The 26,787-nt window shown below is 31.9% G+C and overlaps 1 protein-coding gene across 8 annotated transcripts; it reads right to left on the minus strand.

The window, feature by feature from the left end:
- Positions 1 to 1,205: 1,205 nt before the first annotated feature.
- On the minus strand, positions 1,206 to 24,051 carry LOC121590279 (homeobox protein abdominal-A homolog). Of its 8 annotated transcripts, none has more exons than XM_041909780.1 (9): positions 23,996 to 24,051; positions 22,640 to 22,789; positions 22,100 to 22,527; positions 21,801 to 22,021; positions 21,353 to 21,388; positions 16,933 to 16,980; positions 4,598 to 4,821; positions 4,135 to 4,470; positions 1,206 to 3,563 (listed from the first exon to the last, which is right to left on the minus strand). In XM_041909780.1, the coding sequence occupies exons 3-9, from the start codon at positions 22,372 to 22,374 to the stop codon at positions 3,534 to 3,536; spliced, it is 1,170 nt and encodes a 389-aa protein (XP_041765714.1). In that variant the 5' UTR covers positions 22,375 to 22,527; positions 22,640 to 22,789; positions 23,996 to 24,051; the 3' UTR covers positions 1,206 to 3,533. The 8 variants fall into 8 exon arrangements, with proteins under 8 accessions (XP_041765714.1, XP_041765721.1, XP_041765715.1 ...); XM_041909787.1 differs by lacking the exon at positions 23,996 to 24,051 and having other exon boundaries at positions 22,100 to 22,268; positions 22,386 to 22,527; positions 22,640 to 23,799; XM_041909781.1 differs by lacking the exon at positions 23,996 to 24,051 and having other exon boundaries at positions 21,801 to 22,018; positions 22,640 to 23,802.
- Between the last annotated feature and the right edge of the window lie 2,736 nt (positions 24,052 to 26,787).

The following is a 26,787-nucleotide window of genomic DNA, read 5'->3' on the forward strand; positions in this document are numbered from 1 at the left end:
TGTCCCTTGATCGCCTACAGTTTAAAGTGTTGGTCCGGTCTAGAGTCAACTTTCTCTTTTTAATAACATGCCCGTCATGGGTTCCTGCCGTAAGCCCCGTATGGATCGTGCCCCTTCCTCACTATCATCCCCCCTCCCTCATATGTAGAACTGATCCAGCTACGGGTAATCAATAAGTCACAGCTCAGCCCATTAATAGCACAGACAGGCCTTCGTTCAACAACGGTTATTGCGCCAAAGAAGAAGAAGTTTATACCGTATCAATCAAAACAATAATGCTAGTGGATTTTAGTTGAATTCATGCAATTTATTGATTTTTCTTTTTTTCTTTTTTGTATTTTTTGTTCTTATTCATATTACATTGTCATGTAGAAAAACAATACATCGAATCGATTTTTCTTTGTTCATCCTCACTTTTTGCACACATATATACTATAGAACATTTTCACATTTCGTTCAAATCTATATTCTATGTCAGTTTACGTATTCCAAGTAAGCATTTTCATTAGGTAGCACTCCTTATTTAGTCGCAATAAAATGCTTGCCACATGCAGCCAGTCTTTCTAAACTAGCTTATGGTTTAAGAAATATGATGTATCGTCCGATTTGATAATGCCACATGTATAGATTCTTGGGGGTTCTTGAATGAGATCCAGAAGAATGTAACAGATAGAATACAATACAAGATAAGTTCACAAATGATTTTTCGAAAAAAAATTATGTATCAGTTATGGCAAGAAAAAAAAGTTTTACACTGGCTATACTGGCTAGGGGTTTCGATATATATATATATATATATATATATATATATATATATATATATATATATATATTATATATATATATATATATATATATATATATATATATATATATATATATATATATATATATATATATATATATATATATATATATATATATTCGTTTTACGTATTCCGTGTTCATGTGTTTTTTTAACAACATACAGCATCACAAATATTATGTTTTTCATTCATTTCCGAAATTCATGCTGATTTGTTAGCTATTTTAGCGATTTTCATGATTCTGTCATTGCAGTCCATATTTTTTTAACATCCTAATAACTTATCAAATTATATTAACAAAAAATTAAAACAGAAATGTGATAAGGACTTAAGTTACCAAAACTAATTTGTCATACAAAACAATATTTGATTCACTTATTTATACTTGTTATTGTGTTTCACAACACCTCATTGTATCTATGACAAATTTTGAAAAAGTGAAAAACCAAACCAATATTTATTTAAGACAGTATTAAACAGTGGTAAGATGTGTAAAATGCATGTTGCTGATTTTTTGGCCAGCATCATTTTATTGCATTTGGTTATTGATACGCTAATCGCTCTTACGTTTTAATGTGTATTTATATAAATATGCGTAAGTATGCATGTATTTATTTACTTTTTTTATTACGTATTAACAAATGGACAGATTTTCATTTACGTCATTAATATTCTTGAGGTGTACACATTGCGTAGAATGTTATGCACATGAATGACATGACATCACAGAAAATAAATTTAAAATGATAATGAAGCTGAATATTCACACTTGTAGTCTTCATCAAATGGATCTGTTTGAGTGATGAAAGGAAACATATTTTATTTTTATATTTGTTTATTTTTCTTATTTTTGTTTTGATGTATTAAATTTTGTCTCAATTTGTTAAAGATAGTTTTACACATATTTTAGTATATAATGACGCATTTCTTAAATAAAGTCTACATGTTAATTACGTATATGGTGAGCGTTTTTAAACGCTTTGTTGTCACTGTTATTTTCTAATCGGAGTAAAACAAACGCACGAACGAGCGCTGTAAAATATGTCAATTGCATCTGACTGATATTTAATCGCGGTTATACTGTTCATTCGATTATCTCCCAAATACAACATCTGAATTAAAATTATTTTTAGAGTTCGAATTCTAGACTTACACTTAAAAAAGAAACAAAACAAAAACTATGAAAAATATGAGGACGGGCGTCACGTTAGACAACAATATAATAGTAGTATGCTGCAGGAAAGGCGATTATGTTCAGCTTGAGTATTTTTTGAAATTTAAATTATATTTAAAACTTAAATACAAATACACTCAAGCAAATATTCATTAAATTCATTATTTTACATACTTCAAACGTTGCAACTGTAACTGAAAAAAGTTTTAGATTGATGTTAGAACACTAGAGTCCATCCTATGATTTTTACTAAGTCTTGAAGAAGCTTAAGCATATTGCGGCTATATATTAGCATTTATAAAAAAAATACGTTGGACACTGGTTAACATATAAGGAAAATTGTTTCGATAAGGAAAAGGGATTGGTGGTATTAAATCATTACCCGAACGCATCATGATGATCATCCTGATGGAAGGAATCGCAAAAAATAATAATTAATTTCTTAAAAACTAGTACGTATCATTCGGTTCTATCTTATCATTATACACCTATCGATTTACGAATTCTATGTTAAGTTACGTCCTGTTTTGTTTCGTTACAGCGTTCTATATTGAAGTGTTGTTTTCTCCATAAACTACACTTATTTATGTAACTTGGCTGAATGGAAAAATATATGGAGACAAACTTTGTTGATTGTTGTTAGAACTTATTGTTTCTAACCAAATGTGGGTTTACGATGCAGCTCTCCACTATTGTTTATCTGAAGATGACTTTTACTTGTTATGCTCTTTGATTGTGCCTATCGTATTCATTTGCTCAAATGTTAGGGCAAAGGCGGTCAAAAGATATATTTTGATTATCTATAACGTTTACATTAAAAATGCTATTTTCCGATTCTGTGGGATGTTCCGTGTCATCTATGCGCTGTGCTTTTTTCCTGCAGCTGGTGGATAACCATTCAAATGAAGTTGGATTAAAAGCAATAGCATAGGTAAGTCTCCATGTCTCGTTTCCTTTAGAGATATTGAAGTCAATTTGTTTGTGACCAATGCCTCATTGTTCCAAATACAGCGTTTTTATTAAGCGTTGAATACTTATCCGCCATTTTTAATCCAGTTGAAAGTTGAAATGTGTGGACAGGATAGAGTAGCGTTGTTTGATTGGACAGCAATTTGAATGTATCTTTGTTCTTAACTCATCCAGTCATTGGTAGTATTCAAGTTTGTGCTGTACATTGCATAAATGTCGTTCGTATATGACAAGTAAGTGTCAAGAAGACCAATCAAATAAGCATAACATATGACAGGTACATTAATGGAATAATGAAAAGAAAGAGAAGAAAAAAGAAAATTATGATAATCAACTGCTGCAAATTTGGTAAACAAAAAGTGATCCGTCAGCTGTTAGTATTTTCAGGAACGAGTATTTTGAGAAGTATGAATGATTCAATATTGTGTTTAAAACAATTACTTAAATTAATTGGACATTTAGCCCTCCAATGGTTAAAAAAAAACTTCCTTGAACATAAAACGTTGTATAAATCAAAACTGTAGATGTGCTTTAAAATAATGATCCATTATTTAAACACTTTTTATGTGATTATGCAAAAAACTCTAATCCCATCGTTTGTTATGTTGCATAACCTGGAAGAGAGAAAATATTGTATCATGGGAAAGAATATTTAGTTGTATACATTTGATAAACGCGTTTTTATTATTAAAGTTTACTTGGTCATACAAAAATTTAAGCAGAAAATAAAAGTAAAGTAAAATTGAAAAGAATTATTTTATGAGTTAATGAGAATCAAACCAGCAGAGGAAAATGAATTTTTTAAAAATACAATAATTTTGAAAACACTCTGACGCTTGTTCGAAAGAAAGCAGTAAGAATATGGTGATTACTGATTTCAGTTTTACAATACGTTAGAGGATCGATACTTCAAACTAGATCCATGTAAATTATGTAAAATCTTAACTATTTACAATTCGAAAACAATTTTATCATGTCGCCATGCAGTGTATACTAAAATAAAGAATATCGCTCTGCTGCATTGTGTGGCGTGCAAATACAAAACAGACCATCTTCTTCTTGAAAGGAAGCAAATTAGGAAGGACCAAAACATACTGAAATTTATGTCATGTACAAAACCAAAAACAAAAGATTCTTTTGAAATAAGCTATAGTTTGAATAGGTTTAGCATTGAACTATACTAACTGCTTTAAGGATGTCTTGATTCGTTTTATTATCCAGACCTCCCATCATACTGAGATTTCCTCCAACTCCGACTCCCATTCCACCAAGCCCAAGTTTCAGATCATTTTGTGAAACGATTGAAGGATGATGCAGGTGGCTTCCAAGGTTTCCAGAACTACCACCGCTTCCTGCACCACCACCTCCACCAGTTCCTGCACCAGTTCCACCCCCGTTACTGGTTTGTTGAGAGCCAACAACCGTGTGTTCTTGTTGAGCCTGTTTTTGGCTGTGATGCTGTTGGGCGGATTTTAGCGATTCGTTCTTCATTTTGTCTTGTTCCTCGCGCTCGCGGCGAGCCTGTTATTGTGAAATGGGAATATTGATTTAATTTAAAAAAATTTATAAGACTTGCTATAAAAATCGTTAAAACGAAGTGCTTTCACTTGGTTGTTTGACTTTGAAGATGCACAGGGATATAACGTACCTGTTCGTTGATTTCCTTGACTGCACGAAGTTCTTTCTTTAATTTCATTCGACGGTTTTGAAACCAGATTTTTATCTGTCGCTCTGTTAAACAGAGGGCATGCGCAATTTCGATTCTTCGTCGGCGGGTTAGATAATGGTTGAAATGGAATTCCTTCTCAAGTTCAAGCGTCTGAAACCGAGTGTAGGTTTGACGACCGCGCCGGCGTGGACATCCGTTAGGTCCTGGAACAGAAAAAAATTGCTGAGGTTTTTTTATGTTTCGCTTAAATATACAGAGGAACCCCGCATATTGAGTTTAATCCGTTCCAGTGTCTCATTCGTAATACGAAAAACTCATTATGCGGGAGGCTCTTTGCCTTATAATTTTAATGAAGATTGAAATAGTTTTGGTGGGCCGCAAATGTGCCGGTAAGATGGGTATATAAACGTGGATAAAAATAAATAAAATCTATCATCCTAATCATTGAGAAGATATTTGTAGTGCAAAATTTCTCTGTCATTATTATTGATCCATTTTGTTGGAAAAGTATAAGAATTTTTAATTCTGTTTTTAGCAATGAACTAAAATTTCAACAATCGTTTTTTTATTCGTGTCGTACGACTTTTTCACAAAATTAGCCAGTTTCATAAAACGAAAATTCTCCGATTGGCAGCAATTTTCAGGGGAAAACTCCTTCATGAACGATTAGACCCAGAAATGCAGGTTAAAAACATTAATCACACATTTTTACCACACACTTTTTACAACGGCACTTTTCTTCCGTGCAATAAATGTATATTTAATTAAGCTTATAAAACAAACTCTCATTTACCTGAGTGAAAATATAAAATAAAGAAATGCTCAATGCTAACCTATGGTGATCTAGATTTCACATCGACATCGAAAAGTATACAATGAACACAAATGATATTGCTCACTGCACTGCCTTTATCACTTGATTTTACTCGTTTAGTGACGTAATTATTGAACATTTATGAACATCTATATTATACTTTCTGATGTGTCGAATGATATATCTATTACAGTTCGTACAATTATTTCCGAACAAATACAATCAAATTGCATAATGCATAATGTCAATGCAATAACTAGATAATTCTAACAATAAAGAATAAATTTCAGCCTATCGGTGAAACAATTTCCTCATTCTAGTTTTATCCATATTACAGTTTCGGTCCACCATATTGTATTTTACCATTTGTATACAAAAAAAAGATTGATATTAAAATATTTTTTGTTTTCTTTCGATCTGTTTGAGTAGCATTACTAGTAGTAGTAGTAGTAATGTATTTCTGAGATAATTATCTGTGTTGTACAATGACGATTCGAATTCGGTAAATAGTGGGTTCAATAATTTCATTTTTCTTCGCTAACTGAAACTGTTCTTGGCTAAGCTGACTGTAACATAATATTTATCCATTATGGGGTTTTAAACTTGAGTAGGAAAACTGTCATCAAAAACCTATTTCACATTCAAAAGAAAAAAAAAGTTACTTAACTTACTTAGAGTCTAATTCTTAACGTTATGGATTTTCTATACAGTTCAATTTTAAGTTCTTATACTTGATTTAACGTTTTCAATGCATTAGGAGTATTGGGATTGTGGGATTGTGGATTTTAGGTGGTATTGTAGGATTAGACAAGATTTCCAATTGTTTCTAATTGTGCCCGTCTAAGTTCTGTCTATGAATCTTGTATTGAATTTTTGAACTATATTTGCCGTGAAATTTTCGATTGAGGGAACCTGGCAAATTTAATGAAGGGTTCTTGTTCTGAACCATGGTGGTACATTAAGTATTGTTTTCAGAAACTTATTTTGTGTTCTTTGTAGTTTCATTTTATGAGTTATAGCACAACTGTTCCAAACAGGCGAAGCATATGTGATGATAGGTCTTATTATGGATGTATATAATAATATTTTATTGCCTATATTCAACTTCGATTTTCTATTAAGTATACGCAAATATAATAAGCTACGAAATATTTTTTAACATTTCATTACAGTATTTTTGATATGTGATTTGAACATTAATCTCTTGTCAAAAATCAGGCCAAGATATCTTACAGCAAATTTCCACGGTATACAGTGAACCCTCTCTTATTTGAGAGGCGATGGGACTGTCGAATAAGAGGGGTTTTCAAATTACAGAGGTTGAAAGTGAATGAAAGGTCCATACAAGACAAGAAAGAGACAGAACATTTAGTATGCAGCCTTAACTGTTGCTATAGGAAACTGCGAACAGAATCGCTAATTTGAGCATACATCTTTCGATAACCATGGCAACACCATACTCAAATAAGAGGGACACAGATTTCAGAGGTTTTCCAAATTAGAGGAACAAAAATGTACTGGAAATCAAGGGACTGTGCAAAATGTTCAAATAAGAGAGGTTTTTCAATTTGGAGAGGTGTCAAATAAGAGAGGGTTCACTGTATCTGTATTTGAAATTTTGAGCTAGATAGAAGTCTTCTAGGATTTTTTCTAGTACTTGTAAAACGCGTGAAAAACATAGCTTCGATCTGTTTGAAATGGGTTACAGTATTTTGAAATATAATTTAAATTAAAATAATTAAAGATTAAAATGAAATAGTAATCTTCAATTCACAAAAAAATTATGCTTTTGTCAAAAAACTTCAATAATTTATGGGTAATTTGATCGTATGTATTTATTTACATATTTACATATTCTTATGGCTGTAATCTAGACTAAATAATCTAGGCTAAAAAACCGAGACTGTAAAATAGTTTGGCTTGTAGTTTTGTAAACTATATTTAAAATAGCTGGCTAGAATCTCAGACCACCTACCCCCCCCCTCCCCCCCTTTATCATTAAAAGTTGGCACTATGAATGTGTGGTCTTATCCAAAACATTTAACTTCTAACACTTCAATATATCAGTTACACGTATTTAATAACACAGGGTAACAATATATCAGTTTTAGCAATACCTTTTATTTATCATTGTAGTGACCGTTTACACTACATTTACCATAAAAAACGTTGTGTTACACTGTCATAATATTTTATCAAAATTAATTTCTTGTGGCATTAAGCATATGACTTGTGTCTTTTAAAACTACCTCTATCGAAATATTTGGAAAAAAGTAAATTCCGGTTAAAATTTTCTGATCAACCTTGAGCCTCACCATAACATGATACTTTAGCGTGAAATGGTCTATATTCTAATTTAACAGTCTCATTATATGTTCAAGAGACCTAAATACCAGGTACGAATAATGCATCAAATAAGAATAATAATACTTAATATGTAGTTTCATTGTATAGAGCAGAATGGTTCGTAATATACGTTGAATAAAAATAGGTACTTTGGCAATATTCTTAAACAATTATTAATTATCTAAAGATGGCTGCTTTCACACCTTGATACATAGCACACGGTGTTTTCCTTGCGTGATAGAGACAGAGACAGTATTTTCAACACCAAATTCAACAACACGTTGGCCTAAAATGTTTCCTGTTGTACATCGCTTCTCTAGCATGACATCGTGAAGTTTGGGTCGACAGGAAGGGGAGTTTTGTAAGCCTGGATTTCCCCACTGATGATGAAATATGACGACCGTAAATTGTTGACATTCCACTATCATTGAGACTACAGGGAATTGCCTTGATATGTTTAACCCCTCGAATAAAAGAGCTTGGCTAGCGGTAAAGAACTGTGAAGGAGAAAGTTCAGTATTTTACTCTAGGAAATGTTCCATAGCAAAAAAAAGCCCTACAATCATAGAGATGTGGTTGGAGAAGTATTTATTTATGGCTGTCAGATATTAAATTCTATCGGCAATGGAGTTCATCGGAGAAAGTAACGATTCGTTACGTCCTTCAATGGTTGATGAAGTCATACCTTACCCCACTCTGCATTTTTTCCAATATATACATATACATATACATATGCATATACATATACATATACATATACATATGCATATACATATACATATACATATACATATACATATACATATACATATACATATACATATACATATACATATACATATACATATACATATACATATACATATACATATACATATACATATACATATACATATACATACATATACATATACATATACATATACATATACATATACATATACATATACATATACATATACATATACATATACATATACATATACATATACATATACATATACATATACATATACATATACATATACATATACATATACATATACATATACATATACATATACATATACATATACATATATACATATACATATACATATACATATACATATACATATACATATACATATACATATACATATACATATACATATACATATACATATACATATACATATACATATACATATACATATACATATACATATACATATACATATACATATACATATACATATACATATACATATACATATACATATACATATACATATACATATACATATACATATACATATACATATACATATACATATACATATACATATACATATACATATACATATACATATACATATACATATACATATACATATACATATACATATACATATACATATACATATACATATACATATACATATACATATACATATACATATACAACGTAAAACCAAGGATAATAATGAAATCCCTTGCGGATCTTTGTGTTTTACTTTGTTGATACTATTTCGTTGAACTATTTCAAATATGAGACAATTACTGATTGATCACTATAAAAATATTTAAAAATAATCTGTTATTATAAAACAAGTGTGATTAATCCACCGTTTTAAGCAAAATGAAAGATGATGTCATATCTGGAGGAAACAATAGTTGATTATAAAATTTTTTTTACAAAATTTTTACACAAATTGTACTCACTAAGTACCTTTCCATTCTGAATCGCATTGTTTAACGCTTGCAAGTTCAAAATCTATCACGTATCGTATTAAATCACAATACATTTTCAGTTCTGCACATAATTTTCAACGTTTCAAGCTGGACTGAGTTTGACAGTTCTTCATAGGGTGTTGAAAATCATGTAAATGTAGAAAAACATCTCGCACTGTACAGACAGAAACAACAAAATAGGTACAGCAATATTGCTGATTTCACACATTTTTTACTGACCAACGCTTATTTACGCTCCTGATTCTAGTGAGCTGTCGTAAAACAGTGTTAGTTATTACGCGCCTACTATGCACCATATGTCAAATATTCATTCCATACGCATCAAAATCACCTCTAAAAACGATCTGTTTACACGCTAGCAAAGCAGCACAAATATATTTAATTATGTCCAAGCATAGAAATTATACATTTGCTGAGCGACATATTCATTGTCATCCATACCTCTACGTATAGAAATTCTAGTATGAACATAAAACCAAGTTTTCACATTGTTGACCGAATTATAGCCACAATAATATTCCGATTATTGTCAATCATAGTCCTAACAGTCAAATGCATTTGAATGTAGCGTTGCATATTTTTATGATCATTTTTGAGACTTACGAGCTGGTGTAAGGAAATGAGTATGAAATGTGTGCATTTCAGTAATTTGACTACGAACTGGCAGCGATAATTCGACAATACAACGATAATATAAAAAACTTCCCCCACAATCCAGACAATAGTTAAAAAGTTTCGCACCAATATCGTTGCTCCAGTAATAATAAGCACATTGGTGTAAAGTTCCTTTGTACTTGTATATCTTGCACGTGTACTGCTTGTTTTAAACTTCTTTGTATAGCATTTCAATTTGAATATCAATACATTTGTGACAGCGATAACATCAGTGTACTTTTTGTTTCTCGTTTCTCTTAATTTTTCTATTCTATTAAACATAAAAATTTCCGCAGAATTTTTTATCCGTCCTTACTACTGTAAGAATATTTAACAAAACAATTTCGATTGAAAACTATGTCAAAGCCTCATAACAGAGTTTTTTGGACATACAATAAAATAACAACATGTATTTGTACCCTTCGCATTTCCAACGAAGAACTCTTATCAAATATTTTAGTCATTGTTTAAAATGGTATTGCAATGGGTTGAGGAATCAACAGACAGTATCGTTTATTACTTTTTATAGAATGTATTTCCAAGCTATAGAGTAAATACTATATAACTATAAAGCCGGATTCATGGTACAGTCGTCAACTCGTACGACTTAACAACATGCCCGTCATAGGTTCAAGCCCCAATTGACAAAAAACAAAAAAAAAATGACCGTGCTTCCATACGTAGAGATGACTATCCTGTTATGGGGGGTAATCCAAAAGTCATTGAAAGCCAACCCCACAAGTAGTACAGGCAGGCCTTTGACTGATAACTATTGTTGAACCAAAAAAAGAAAGGGAAGAAGTAGAGTAAATACTGTTATAAAAGGGAACGTTACAATTTAAAGTCCCTAGAACGACCTATTAACATCTTTAACTCTAGCTATAATGACTGTCTCCCCCATTTGTTTGGGGTTGTCGAATCGAGAAATAGTGTCACGAATTTTTTTAACATAATTGTATTTTGTACAATAAATAAAATAAGCAACACAATGTTTTAATGATTCTACACAGATGGGTACTCGAATGATGAAACAACTATTTTATCCATTTTGTTTCTCAATGTTTCACACGATTTATAGCAATGAGGAAATCATATACCATAGAAAAATGAGTACACATACAATTATGTATTTGTGAAACTTAAACTCATCAAAGAATTATCACACAGCATAACTTTTGATAATCTTTGATTTTCTGTCACAGCTACAATTGTAAATATTGGTTTATAGTAGCAAGTATAAGAAAAAATAAATTATGTACAGTGCAAAATCTAGCAGTTGATTGTTTTATATTATGGGAAGGAAAATAATTGTAATTTCAATTGTTTATTTCTCGTGCAATGTCGCACTTTATATCACATTTGAATCTTTAAGTCAAAAACAAAAACTAGAAGATACTATTTTCAAACGATTGAAAAAAAACATAAACATTTTTTTTATTAAATAACTACAATAAACAAATGTTTGGTGCCTTCTTGATAACCCACTTTACCAACACGAAATAGATTAAAAAAAAATCTCCTTCATTTGGTGCATGCTTACATTGAAAGCAAGCCATTTTTCTTTGCACCCTTGATAAAGGAGCTTGTACGTTCTCCCGGAAAACCAATGTCGCAATAGCACAAAGCCGCCAAATTTATTGGAATATTTCTTGTGATATTAAGCAAATCTAATGAAAGGGGCTGGCTGTCATGCTCTTCCGTTGAACCAGCAGTTGAATACGTGATCAACAAAGAAATGAATTTGCATTTATATTAAATTAGACGTTAACGTTAAACTTCACGTTAACTTCAAAAAGTCTGTCGAACAAGAAGAATTCAATACTGTGCAATGCCTAAACTTTTTTTATGAGCAATATCACCGTCGGCTATGATGTTATGGTATGGAGATCTGCTTAATGTTATATGAAAGTTTTTTTTTTCTCATTGAACATGCTACTACAATCATACAAAAAAAATAATGTATACAATAGACGTGATATACAATTTAGTGGTACATATATTCAGTTGCAGTATATTTTAGTGCATAGCTGAATACTATCCGATGGTGGGTTCACTATAAATAATTTTATCTTTTTGCAAAACTCTGCTTAACCTATCCCAATTATAGAACACTTCAAAACCCCATTTTATCGTTGCAAGGAACATACCGGAAGATTTATGTAAAAATGAGTATAGTCAGTAGAGTCGTAGCACACTTGTAAGAATAAGCGATTGTGCAGAAGAAAAAATAAAAAAAAGAACAACTTGATGAGTGCTTTTATACGACAAGACAGAAGTTATTTCATTTTTCTTTGTAAAATACGTTAAATTACAGTTGCTATTGCAACAAAAAGCTAATTTTCACACACAGACTAGCCGCTAATCGCTAGACAGGCTACTGGATTAGTATCACTAGTCCAAAAACTGGAAAAGAGAAACAAAACAAACTATTACCGTGGATGAACAATGTTATTTCCCCTGTTTGTAAAAGAAAATCATTATATTTTGACTGTGTATCATACGTTGCTTCGTTAGTGGGAACTAGTTTATTTTATTTGAAAGGTGTACCAACTGTGCGTGTTATTACAAATAATCAACGTCGGGTAATCCATATCTAAATATTTATCATTCGATTCCAGACGTAGTGACGACCGATGATTTCCAGTGCTTAATTATCGTAAGTGTACATATACTCTTTAGCTCATGGGATGTAGGAATAATTTATTATAGCTTCATCGTAAACATATAAAACAAAACGATGTTAACAACAAGTAGACGATCAACGATAGACTGCGAAAGAATAGATGAAAAAGTACATTCAATCGCAGTTGATCTTTATGGAAGTGATGAACAACACTTTTAAATATCATAAATATATGAATATCAGGTGTACATTCAAATTTAACTAACAGCTCAATAATGCTCATTTACATTATTCTACAACAAGGTATTTTCTCCTTGCGACGCCTTTCAGGACGAGGAACGCCTTTGCAGTGATCTGAGAGAACATCGATGGTGTAGTGGGTGGTGGGAGAAACAAAATATCAGGCTAGGATTATATTCCTGAACTATGTATGTAACAGCAGCAAATATGTAGATTCTACTAAAAAATCTTTGTTGAGGTTTTTGTGTCACTTTTGTTTGATCATATCAGCTTTGAACCGTTGTTCAAAAATTGATGAAGTTTTCATGGCAATTTGATTTTTTTAAAATCTTTTAACATACTTTGGTTTGCATTTTCAAAACAATCATTATAAGCAGAAAACAATGTTTTTAACGTTTTTTGATATTTTTTAAAATTATAATATGATTATTTTTCCTGCAAAAATCATAAAACCTTTAAAAAAAGTTATAAAAACACTTCTTTATACACTTATGAAAACACTTAGAAGTGTCTTTATAGTTAGGGTAAATGTACCTGTGGTGGTATTGCACTAAAATGCGGTCCATACGATAAATTAAAAGTAATTAAGTTATTTATGATAGTGTGAAATGTTTTTTAGCCTATTACAAACGGTTTAAAAGATAAATGGGTCCATTCCGTTACTTAATGACCTAAAAATCCATTATTTTGTGAAATGTGTCAACATTTTTCCAAAATCCTAAGGATCTCATAACGAAACTCATATCTTTGTTAACCTTCTAAATGATCACATAACAACGCAATTATTAGTTTTTTTAACATGATTGTTATCACATGATAATATTTTATCCAAATTCATTGCCTTTTGACCATATTTACGTATTTTTAAGTGTTTTTTTTTACGATAGTGCTGTTATAGGTACACCAAACAGTCATGTTACTATAGTATTCATAGTTATAAAACCAATAAAAACATGACATTTTAGATTTTTCCGATGATATTTTTGACATTATGTACTGTTTTCATTAAAATAAGCAACAGATATGAGTTTTATGTATTTACTTACTTTAGTCAACACTATAGGAACACAATAAGACGTCTGTAGTAACTATACCACCATTATACGTGCAACGAAGCAGTCACAAAAATATGTAGTTTATCGTATATATATATGTATATATATATATATATATATATATATATATATATATATATATATATATATATATATATATATATATATATATATATATATATATATATATATATATATATATATATATATATATATATATATATATATATATATATACGATAAACTACATATTTTTGTGACTGCTTCGTTGCACGTATAATGGTGGTATAGTTACTACAGACGTCTTATTGTGTTCCTATAGTGTTGTAGTGATATATATATATATATATATATATATATATATATATATATATATATATATATATATATATATATATATATATATATATATATATATATATATATATATATATATATATATATATATATATATAGGACTGACCGAGTCCTCCGTATGGCGGCACGGTCCATTCGAGGCTTGAACCCATGACGGCATGTTGTTAAGTCGTGCGAGTTGACGACTGTACCACGAGACCGGCTTACAAATTGTCTTATGAAACTATATGAAACTTAAATTCTGCTGTATCATCATTAAGGTAAGCCATCGCATGCCACAGAATGTAGAAGAAGTATAAATTTATTAACATGTTGCAATTGCAAGAAGTGTAGCTTTTTTATAAAAAAAAACAGCTCTCAGCTAACTATAACAAATGGTTTGACTGGATCTATTTCCTTACATAAATCACTCAAAATCTTAGTAGCAGTTCAAAAGATAGCCATGGCGATTATCATTCCATCACGCAACGCCCGAGAAACCGCTGTAAAACAACGCAATTGTACGTCGGACAGGCATCGAGCATTCAAAACCATGAATAAAACAATCTAACAAAGAAATGCAAGTAAAGTCAATGAATGCAACAAGGATGAAAAAGGAGAGCTAATTTATCATCAGTAAAAATCTGATTTGGGCGTGGCATTATAACATACGTTGGACACATCACACATTTCCACATTTCACAGATTAAAAAAAAAACAAGATAACAAAGAGAAGAAAGATTGTGAAATAAAATCGCTTATTTTACCTCACTATAACCTAACATGGATTGAGCTAGGATGAGAAAAACGGAAAAAACCAAATGAGCATAATTCTTTGATAATTGTGAAAGGATATATCTCCCGCACTATTATTTTCCTTTTGATAATCTTGGTAACACTTATTTTCAGAAACAAATGTATTTGTTTACGAAAGAGGAAAAATCATTCTATTTTTATGTACAAATAAAAACAAGTATTATTATTATTTATTTTGATTCATAAGCAAATTTATTAAAAAACGAATGAAAACAAGCCATGCGGCCCTTAAGGTCGTTCTTGATGAATAAAAAAACGTAACAATAAATGAGACTAGATCGAAATCATATTCAATACATAAATTAGAAATGTAATGTGGAAACTGATATATCACTGTAAAATCTTACACCTTTACATTTCTGACCTTTTCTTTAAAATCCTAAAACAAATGAAAGTAAAAATAATGTAAAGCGTTTTTCTACACTTTTCCCAACTTCCATAATTTTCTATTGTAAAAATTCCAAAACAAGAGTATTTTTGAAGCTCAGCTTCTGTTCATCCCAATAAAATCACCACAACTATCGATTTATTTTTATGCGCATGCGACGAAATGAAAGCACACTCACACAAGATATAATTAAAAGGGCCACCAACCACAAATTTTACCAACCGCTTTCGAATGTGCTCACAATTTTCACCTCTCACGACGTCTTGCCTTCACAAAAAAATGTCACCATGTTACAGGGATTTTCAAGTCTTTTTCCAATACAAACCACGGAACGTTTTTCAACAACATCTTCATATTGTGTTTAAATCACAGTATTTTTTAAGTTTCCACATGATTTTCTAATCATCACAAAGAACTCTCAACCTCAGTTCAGCTTTTGACGTGATTAAAATAATATGAAATAACTGAACAGTTTTTTGTATTTTTGTTGAATATGATAAATATAACTGAATCTCCAAAGCCATAAGTTAAAATATCAACAGTTTAAATCACAGAAAATGTTCAGATAAATTACATAAATGAAAATATTATCTTTATGATTGCCCCGTTCACGAACACGATACTGAACTTGATTGATTTCTTTTTAACATTCATTAAATTACGGTAAGATAAAATGCTTAAACGCTTGCGAGATGATCTTAAACACAACACAAAAACTGTGAAACACAGCCCAATTTGTGTCTCGATGTATGGCATATTTCGCTTAAAATGCATTCAAACTGTTTGAGTTGTAAACCTAAATTTAGTTGTGAATTGTGAATTAGTGAATTAAGAGAGTGTTCAGCAAGTGTATTGAGAGCATCCAGCTTTCGACTGCGTATGATAGTTCTTTGTTATTTATTTTATGTGAAGGAATTGAAATAATAAAATATTCAAACTACACAACTTTCCTTCTAATCTGATTATTGTTACTCAGGCAATGTCTGTAATTTTTGAAACCTAACCTACAACTTTAATCTTGAGCCAAACAAGATTATCCAAAATGGCTTTTCCCACCTTTTTGTTATTGTTTCTTAGTTCAAGAAATAACGAGCACCTAAAACCTTTGGTGTTATGCTATGATGTTATAAATCAATCACATCCATAACAAAAACAGCTTCTTATGATAAAATTGTACAATTCCAATAGTTTTTTAATCACGTTTGCTGAGCTTGATTCTTTTCTTTGAATCTTCATGATACCGCATAATGTATTTTTTAAGTTCCAAATATATTTATGTTGCATCTGCATATGGTCAATATAACTTACCTGCAAAATCGCCGCAGACTACCCGATCAAAAGGATTGCTCATCCAATCTGGAAGTATAGCAAATGAATATTGTAGTAATGTTTAGATTTGAGATGTTTTGTATGCCAAGATTATTCTTTTTAATTAATATTTACAGCTTTAAGTAGCTTTATGTGTTTTTGTAAACAGCAAAGCATGAAACCAATCAAACTATTTATTGCTTTACATTGTTTGTTTTAATCAACACTTTTCAAACAAACTTGTTTTCTTATTTCTAACATCCAATTGTAATTATCACTCAAAGCATAATGGAATGATGGAATGATTTTATGCCCACAATAAACGTTTATCTTGTACAAATGTACCTCCTTACTTTTTTATTTTTTATTTTTTATTTTTCATGCATGTATTTGTTAACAGTCTAGCATAATTAATCGGCTTCAAAAACAATGTCTACTCGAAGTATTCATAGCTGAATGTAACATAAAATATACAAATGTATTTCTACGTGATATCAAATGAAATCATACCATCCCATATTATAAAAAAGTAAAACAAACAGTTTGTTACGTGCATGAAAAAAATCTGTAAGTTCATTACAACAAAAATCATCCGTCCCGCTGGGTAGAAATTGACGTAAGTAAAAACCTTGCGTGTGAAATTAGACTCCTTATATCGCCAGCGCTGAAGAAAGGCATGCCTGACAATAATTTCAAAGGTATACCGAACTTCAGCGAGCCACCAAGAGAAACCAATCCAGAAGCTCTTTATTTTTTGGAAGGTCAATCCTTTCAAACCAGCTTTTGGTTAGAATATTGAATAACCCGTCGATTGCTTCCTGTGGTGTTACCACTTTCTAACTGCAGTAACAACTGATCCAGCACAGCTTCTCGAGATGCTTTGTCCTTGGCAAAGAGAAAGCGTTGTATACGTTAGAGTTTATCAATCTAAATAGTCCTGTACAGGAGAGCTAGGGTTATCTATGCCGACGCATTCCGGACCATTGAAAGGCCAAACTTGGTTCGAATCCCATAGGATCATACTTCTATTGCTAGGACAGATTCTGTGGTACTGAGGAATAAATATATTTAGAAAGACACCATGCCTGCATAAGAAACTAAGGCCAAGAAAACAAAAATTACTTGAAAATATTTTCATGTAAGGACATTTGTTAACGTAATTTCTAATATATAACATAGCTGGTGCGCATGGTCTTTCCTTAATTACGGGCAAGTTGCGTATGGTTGCATATTATTTCTGTTTAGATATGCCATTACATGGTTTATGGCATCTTGCATAGCACAGCATTAAACAACTTTCACGATCAAGGGACATATTTTTGAATTGACTGTTGTACTAAAATAATGTTAAAATACATATATCCGTGAAAACAAATGTAGGGTATCAGTATTCCAGTATTCCAGTATTCGGCAGTGTACCTGTTTTCGGTCGGATAACTAAAAACGTGTAATTACGCAAAAACGCGTTGAAAATAGTCTCCACACATATTTTTTTAAAAAGACATATGCTCATTTGTTATTCATATACGAAGTATCACATTATTTCCTTTCATGTTTTTCAAACTATCAAACAAAGCGATCAAACAAATGTGCAGAGTTCACATTCTTCGGCAGATTTGCTGTCAGCCAATAGTTCGGTAGGTTTCGTTATTAAGAGTACCAGAACAGTAAACCAATGAAAGTGTGGTTTTTATGAAAGTTTCTATGGTTGTTGAATTTATTCTAGCCCGTTAGGAATTGTAAAATCAGAAAAAAGAAGTAATTATTATCTTTAAATACTGCCGAAAAGAGGTACAAGGTAAATGTTGATTTTTGACACTTCAATGTTGTGGGCTTCTTCAGAAATTTGAAACAATAACACACTTTTGATTTTGCTGCATAATCATTTAAAACCTGACCAGAACACTACAATGCGTATGTCGACACATAAAACGACATTTCTTGTATCAAATATCAGCAATTTCACTATAAATTATCCAATAACTAGTGAGAAAAATAATAATTTGTGAGCCAGTACTCTATTTCCGACAGACTGTCTGTTTTCTTCAATACCTACTTTGTTTGTAACTCACATTAAAGAAACTGTAAAAACTGCCAGCAAAATGACCAAAATGGGCAACATAAAATTAATAATATAAGTACTTTTCAACACCAATTTTAGGAAAGTAAGAGTGTAAAACTGTTTCAAACATTTTTGCCTGCTTATTTGCATTAATTAAAACATTTTCCAACCCGTATTTTCGTTGCCGAAAATAGAAGCACGAACTGCCGAAAATAGGACCAAACTGCCGAAAATAGGAACAAAATCAGTGATTGCATTTTCAAGAATATCTCTAAAAAAGACATTTAAATCAGAAAATAAAAAATAGCGCAACATAATACGATTGTTTATCGTTCAAAATCATGTCACTTTGATGAAAAACAATGAAAATTGTATGCGTTCCAGCAGTTTTAGTGAAACTGCTGCACTAACCTGCCCAATACTGATACATTTACACTATTTCTGAACAAATAAAGAATAAAAAAAAACATTTTGATGATATGCTTTACGTTATATGTACAAAACTGTTGTACTGGTAAATTTAATTTAATGAATTTAATGAAAGCGTTAATTGAAAAAATAATACTTCAAATAGCTAGTTCAATTTTGACCCGCCAATTAGAAAAAAATATTGCCACAAATCTAGCCTGTTCAAAATTATTTTAGTCAATTCCATCTACCTCTATTTTTCTCGTTGTCTAACTCCAGGCGAGCCGGTCTCATGGTACAGTCGTCAACTCGTACGCCTTAACAACATGCCCGTCATGGGTTCAAGCCCCAAATAGACCGTGCCGCCATACGTAGGACTGACTATCCTGCTATGGGGGGAAATCAATAAGTCACTGAAAGCCAACCCCACAAGTGTGTTGGCAGGCCTTGACCGGCATCGGTTGTTGAGCCAAAGAAGAAGAAGAAGAACCCCAGGCTGTTAATCTTAGCTACATTTTCTTTACATTTTTGTAAAATAATTTATCAGCAATCGTAATATCCTTTTTCATTGTCATAAATAAACTAAAATGTATATTTAGTCAAAATATAGGTTATTTCTTTAAAAATGAATTAAATTGAAATATCGTTCATTCTTGCTGGACAAAAGGCTCAATAATAAAACCAAGCTCGTCATAACCTAAGGAATTAAGGATCGCTTATGGGACTGAAGACTATGAGTGATTAAAAAATGAATGATTTTAATTAAACTTAACTTCACCGGCGGCATATCGCATTGGATGAACAATCATTTCTTGTGTGTCATCTAGTCTGATAAATTCATGCATCGATCTGTTACGCAAGACTCAAATATAAACGAAATGGTTTAAAGTTCGATAATAGCTACTTATAGATAATAGAATACGTATTTGAATATTGAACTGCTTTTTTCCGTCCAAACAGATTTAGCTTTTGCTCTTTCTTTCATTGGTATCCCACAAGTATCAAATATTGAAATCGTCTGCATTTGCTAAAAACCGTTTACAAGCTCCTGCATAGCGGTCTAAGAAATCAGCTATGGTTAAGTGAGTGGGTGCAGGTCAGAAAAATTATCAGATAACAAACACATTCTTTAACTGTGCATGTATCAATCCAAAACATTCGGGTTTTACTAAAGTTTACGGAACGGTTTAGACTGATTTGATCAGTTTGAACCGTTGATTTATTTAATCGATGGAGGATATTGCAAGTCTTTTTACACGTTTTGATTGAAATGTTTATAAAACGTGAAATTTATTTTTTTCATATATGCATTATGAAAATATGTTCACAAATTACTTGTTTTAGTCCTTTAAAAAGCTGTAGAGCTGTGTCTTTTTTTAAATAGCTATGAAAGTTATGTCCGCCATTAAGGCCGGGATAACGGACTGGCAGACGAAGGCGCGAGACCGCGAGCGGTTTCGGACACTCCTGAGGCAGGCCCAGACCTCAAAGCGGTTGTAGCGCCGGATAAGTAAGTAAGTAAATGAAAGTTATTTCTGTAAAATTCTTGTAAGGTAAGTATATAAACAGATCATTGAAATATATTTTACTGCAAATAACCTAAATCTACAAAAGTGGCTTTGTAACTCTGTTATGGCTTTGAATGCTTGGTGACGTAACAGTCATAATAATAGTTTAAAATAAAAACCCCCATAAAAAGCCACCATGAAAAAATATTTTACTTAATTGGTAAATTCACTGTTCAATCTCTCTCTTCGGGTTCTCAACAGAATTGAAAAATATGGCTGTGCATATAGGTATGGTAGGGAATCAGTACTAAGCTTCAATAAAAATACATTAATGCATATAAGGTTAACATATTTCATACTTTTTTAACCATACTAATAATATTATTAAGGTTCTTATTTGCAACACTTTTCCGAGACTCAAAACTTTTTTTTTAATACTAACCTGTACTGGCAAACTTCTGAAGAGCTGATTGCGATGCTACACAGGACAGCAGATCATTCAATTGATCGTGGATAACATACATCAGAGTATATGGAATAGAAATATGCAAGAGTGAGAACTAATCTGATGGTACTATGTATATAGTATATGAATATTTAACGTTATATAGGCTATTCGATTTTTACTGTAGTGTGTAAACAACTAAAGATTTGTTGTGCTGCATTTTTATGAATAAACATTCACTCACATTTTTGGAGTATCGAATCAATAAGTTCAATAAGTAAAATATAAACGAATAAACGAATATAAACGAACTATATTGAATGGCCAATAAATATATTTTTTACCAAACGGGGCAAAAACTAAAACTATATCATTGCTCTGTTTTTAACACAATTATTTTATTGGCATAAAGTCGGCATAATGTATAAAAATATTCATTACTCACCAGTAACCAGCCAAGGATGACGGGTTATATCAGGCAGACCAGACTGCGCACCTCCGACGGATGAAGAAAGTTGGGAACAAGCTGACCCCAACGAGTCAACGCCGACTCCTGCCGACGCGGCAGAAACCGCAGCTGCCTGTTGGTAAAACTGTGCAATACTGGCGCTACCAGGGACTCCCATCGGAGGATAGCTATTCATTACACTATCGGTATACCTACTACTAAAAAAAGCAATACATTTTTTTTATTTGGTAAATCTGTTAAACGTTGAACTCATTTATTAAAATTCTATTTGTTACCTGCACGATTTATCATCTAAACCAGAGAATCCTGGCATGGTCGAGTAGCTAGTGTGTGTAGTCGGATGATTTGAAACGAATGGATACATTTTGCTGGTTGGTGGTGAATTTGGGCTGTCCTCACTACCAGTAGTCAATGGACTGCCTTCCGAGTTGGGTGTTTGCGACACTGTCGAGTTCGAGTTGGAAATTGATTGTGATGAAATCTGAGAGCTAATAAACGGCTGGAACTGAGCGTATTTTGGTAACATGCTATCGATTATGAACTTTGACATGACCGCATCACCTGTAGTACACCAAGGGCGCACGGTTGTGATTAAGGTCGGAAAACAGATCTAGATTTTTCAAGCTGTATTATAAACAAATCCGACGATTTGATGATTAATCCTGTAGGCTATCGTCTTGAAGTAAGGGCAAGTTCAGTTAAGCTGAGACAAAAGTTTTAAAGGAGATTTCAAGAGAAGGGGAGTCAAGAGTTCAAGGTTAGTAAAAGGCCGATAGTTAGTATGAAGCATAACGTATATAAAACTGCATACTTACATCACTTGAGCAACAAACAATCACTTTTAAAACAAGGACGCTTGTATCTTCGTTTAAAGCTATTTATTTAATAATCACAATTTTCTCAAAACGTTATTATAGACGGTTTTCTGGTGGTTTAGCATGATTAGTTTGATGCTTTTTTGTGCACTAGAATAACGATTGCGCTATTAGTATCCTAAATATCATAAAGAAAACATATTGCGGTATCGACACATTTGTTTTAAACTTTTATGTTTTCATTGATTAATTTTCCTTGTTACACTTTTATTTATATCAAACCGCCTACGTTAGAACTATAATCACACACGATTTTTTTAACCATCCGAAACACTTGCCGAAATACACTTGAAACCAAGTTACATCCAATTGCACAATATGTGTAAAAACTTCATCGCACTTATTTGAACATCTTTTTTCACATCTTTTACGTATTTTCAATTATGTGCACTTGTATTTTCTTTGAGTAGGCTTAGTTGATTCCCATTTACTGTCACAGAAAACCCATTTTCACCATTAACCTATTGAAAGCAACCTCGATTTTTTCATGGATTAAAATGTGTATTCATCAAATTACTGACCGAAGATAATACTATGCTTTGTTTCACTTGTAAACAAATAGTCACTTTTATCGATATAAATCAAAAACAAAATCGAAAACCAATGCGACGGTAGGTGACTTTCCTATACACGGCAATTTGTTGATGGCTATTTTAGTAAACGCGGAAATGCTTGTCTTTATTCGTTCAGACGCCCACCCGAACACACGCCTGTCAATAAGTGTTGCTTTATTTTTACTGTTATTAATATTATAATAATAAAAATACGATCTTAGAAGTCCGAAGTTGTTTACGTTATGACAAGTAGTTCGTTTATGACACAATACAAAAGTTTCGCATATAACAACGCAAAGCGCAAGGAAAACCAGTGCGAGAAATGAAGATGGCTTCTTCTCTGTCATGAGAGAGCGAGCGAAACAAATTGATATTTTAAACCAATCTGTAGTATTGTGTAAGAGAGAACATGGAGGTTGGACGTGTTTACTCTTTCTAACCAGTATTATTTCCCGTTGCTATTTCACTTTTTCGTACATTTCCACTCAAAAAGATAAGTCATCTCGTTCTCTTTAGTGGCACTCTTTCGATGTATCGGACAATTTCCCCTTTGAGGAGTATATGGCACTCGGTGTGAAAGGCACTCACCATATGAGCGACTCCAAGCCTAATTTTACCCTTCAAATCAATTATTCAAACACGCGGTATGATAAGCGTATTTAAATAATTTCAATACTCTTTGGGTTTTGGATATCACAATTTTTGTTTTGTTTTCATTACTCGTTTGACGAATTCAACTCACTTAATTCACAGAGGAAAATAATTGTTTCTCAATTGCATGTTTATTGAAAGGTACTGTGCACATACTACTTGACGGTTTCGCGACAGTAAAACGTATGATGAATAGAGATTGTGGTCACAGTGACCAACACGACAAATTTAATCGCAATTGCTTGTTGGTTGCTCGCCGACCAACTTCGCATATCCCTTTCACACTCATTTTTTTTGCATCCGATATAGACCTTGAGATACTGAATGACGGTAACTGGCCTAGCTCACAGAACATTTCATAGGAACTAGGAATTGTTGCTCGTTATCCCACTCACCAACGAGAGGATTGGATGTTTACAAAGATCGTTTTTCGAGCACCGGTGTGTTCGTTTTTACTGAATCTTGATACATAGCATCAGACAGAGAGAAAGTATTGTAACTTCTGGTATTTAACGATAAAAGAAACTCTCGAGAAACTATCCACAATGGCAACGTGATTCAAAGCATATATTTTCTCTTTCTTTGAGGCATTCTCTCGCCAGAGAACCAGTTGAAATGCATTTATCTAGTCGCAAAATGCAGTCGTGATGTCGCGGGCATAAACTGATGCCATAAAAATAAACCATTTTTTAACATTGATTGTAAGAGAATTAGTTGAGAGAAGATAGTCTAAACACAAGAAGAAGTCTTTAGCTGAGTTTTGCGGTGTAAACTTGTTATTGTATTTAAAAATATTCTTTATATTTTAATATTAATTTAAATATTTTAATTGTTATGTTATCTTTAATGGAATCTATTCAGTAGGTTTATCCATCCAGTTATAAATATTGCAATAAAAATTTATTCAATTTCAGCAGTACTTTGTTAATTAAAACAAGGAGATCGGATTTTCTTTAAGATGTTGTACTGTAATATACAAACAGTTATAGTTATTTATTTTTTCAAATTTATTCAAGATCAATGTTTTCATAACGACGATCTGATTATTTATAAACTCTACAATTTTAATCATAAGAGCAAATACTTTTTCCTAAAATTGAGAACCGAGAGATTTTTTACAACTTTAAGGAATCATGTCTTGTCAATTTAAAAAAAAATTCGTGCAGATTTTAAAATGGTTAATTTATAGCAAAATTATTATTATTCACTAATAAAAAATTGATGCACACTGCCAAAAATTACAAGATTTATCAGCAACTACTGTATTTAAAAATTTGCCCACACTTTTTGCAGTTATAATGATAATTAAACTATTCGTCACATGCATAAAAGTCGCAGCACTAGCTATCACTTACACTTTTTTCAGGACGAACGATCTATGATTAAGCAACAGATTGAAATAAAATTCAAGGTTCGCTTTAGGAAATAGACCAATACGCTCTATACCTCCTATAGCAATATTCCACCCATGTACGTTTCTAATTCTATGCCCTTAACAAAAGTAATCATTATATTGCATAATTCAACCCATCAATTTCAGATTTAAAAATGAAACCTTTCGTCACATAATTGGTAGTTTCAACCCTTATTCTAACGAGTTGTTTGCCTTCAGATCTATCTTAAATATTTTTTTAAGTGGTATGCATTATTTTATAACGCATTATTGGTTTCTTGTATCTGTTATTTTCTTCCTTTTTCGACCTGCGTGGTCTTACCAACCTTTATAGGCCACTTGCGATTACTACAACACGCATCCGAAAATAAGAACATCCGTCCTAGCTACAGGTGGACGTTACGGATGGAAATCGATGTTTAGTAATCTTGAAAGAAGAGATGCGTCTAGCGTGTAATATTCAGTGTGTAACAAGACTACTCAATATTATGCTCTATGTAAACAAGTACCATGTAATATTTTGTTTGCTTACATAATTATACAAAAAACCATATCATGTGTTTGCAATGTGTGTGACAAAAACATTTCACAATCCATTATAACTGCGTTTTCAGTATGTCAAATGAATTCTTACACACCTTAATTCTCTCTTTTTCTTTACACTATAATCAGTCGAGCAACTATTAATAGCCTCGTAAAACAATTTAAAAACTGTAAAAACTTTTATTTCTGTCATAAAAAATACTACCCCTCAAAACACCAGTGAATAGCGGCCGTATTCAAAGAGAGAGTGTTTGTTTCATGTTTCATGCTTTGTATTCTCATTCATGAAACTGTTTTCTCTCGCCTCCCTGTAAAGCAACGATGGTAGTTTAATAAGGGGCTAATAAATATTACTCTAACCTTGAATACTATAAAAAAATGCTGCATTTTTTTGGAATTCAGTGTTTCGTAAAATTAAAAAGTAAAATTCAAATTCATCGAGCGGAGATCGATTACTCAAGAATTGAGGTCAACTAAGCCGATCAGTCAGCGTAGTACTTGATCCGCCACTGAACTGATGCAAACAAGATAGACACATAACATAGTTGAATTAAAAAGAGCAAATTATAATTGAGTATCAATACCGCTCTCTTGTTTCCTATTTATATTACTTATATTCCATATATTCCAATGCCCTTAACAATTGTCTGGACCTCCATTCTTTGGATGATTAGGGCCATAATCCCGCTCACTCATCGCTGCTTTAATTTATTATTTTATAATTTCAACATATTTACAGCGATTCAATTTACTATATTACTACCAGTGTTTTACCAAGGAATAACCTTTTAACTTTTTAACTTTTAAACCTTTTAACCCGGTATTTATTTTTAGGGCTTTTCTACCGGTTTTTTTTTAACTTTTTCGTTTTTACATGGGTAAATATTATTTTCGGTATTTTCGTTTGAATGATATATTAAATGCATTTGTGTCACTTATATTAAAAA

The sequence above is a fragment of the Anopheles merus genome, chromosome 2R (assembly GCF_017562075.2).
Source record: "Anopheles merus strain MAF chromosome 2R, AmerM5.1, whole genome shotgun sequence".
NCBI lineage: Eukaryota > Metazoa > Arthropoda > Insecta > Diptera > Culicidae > Anopheles > Anopheles merus.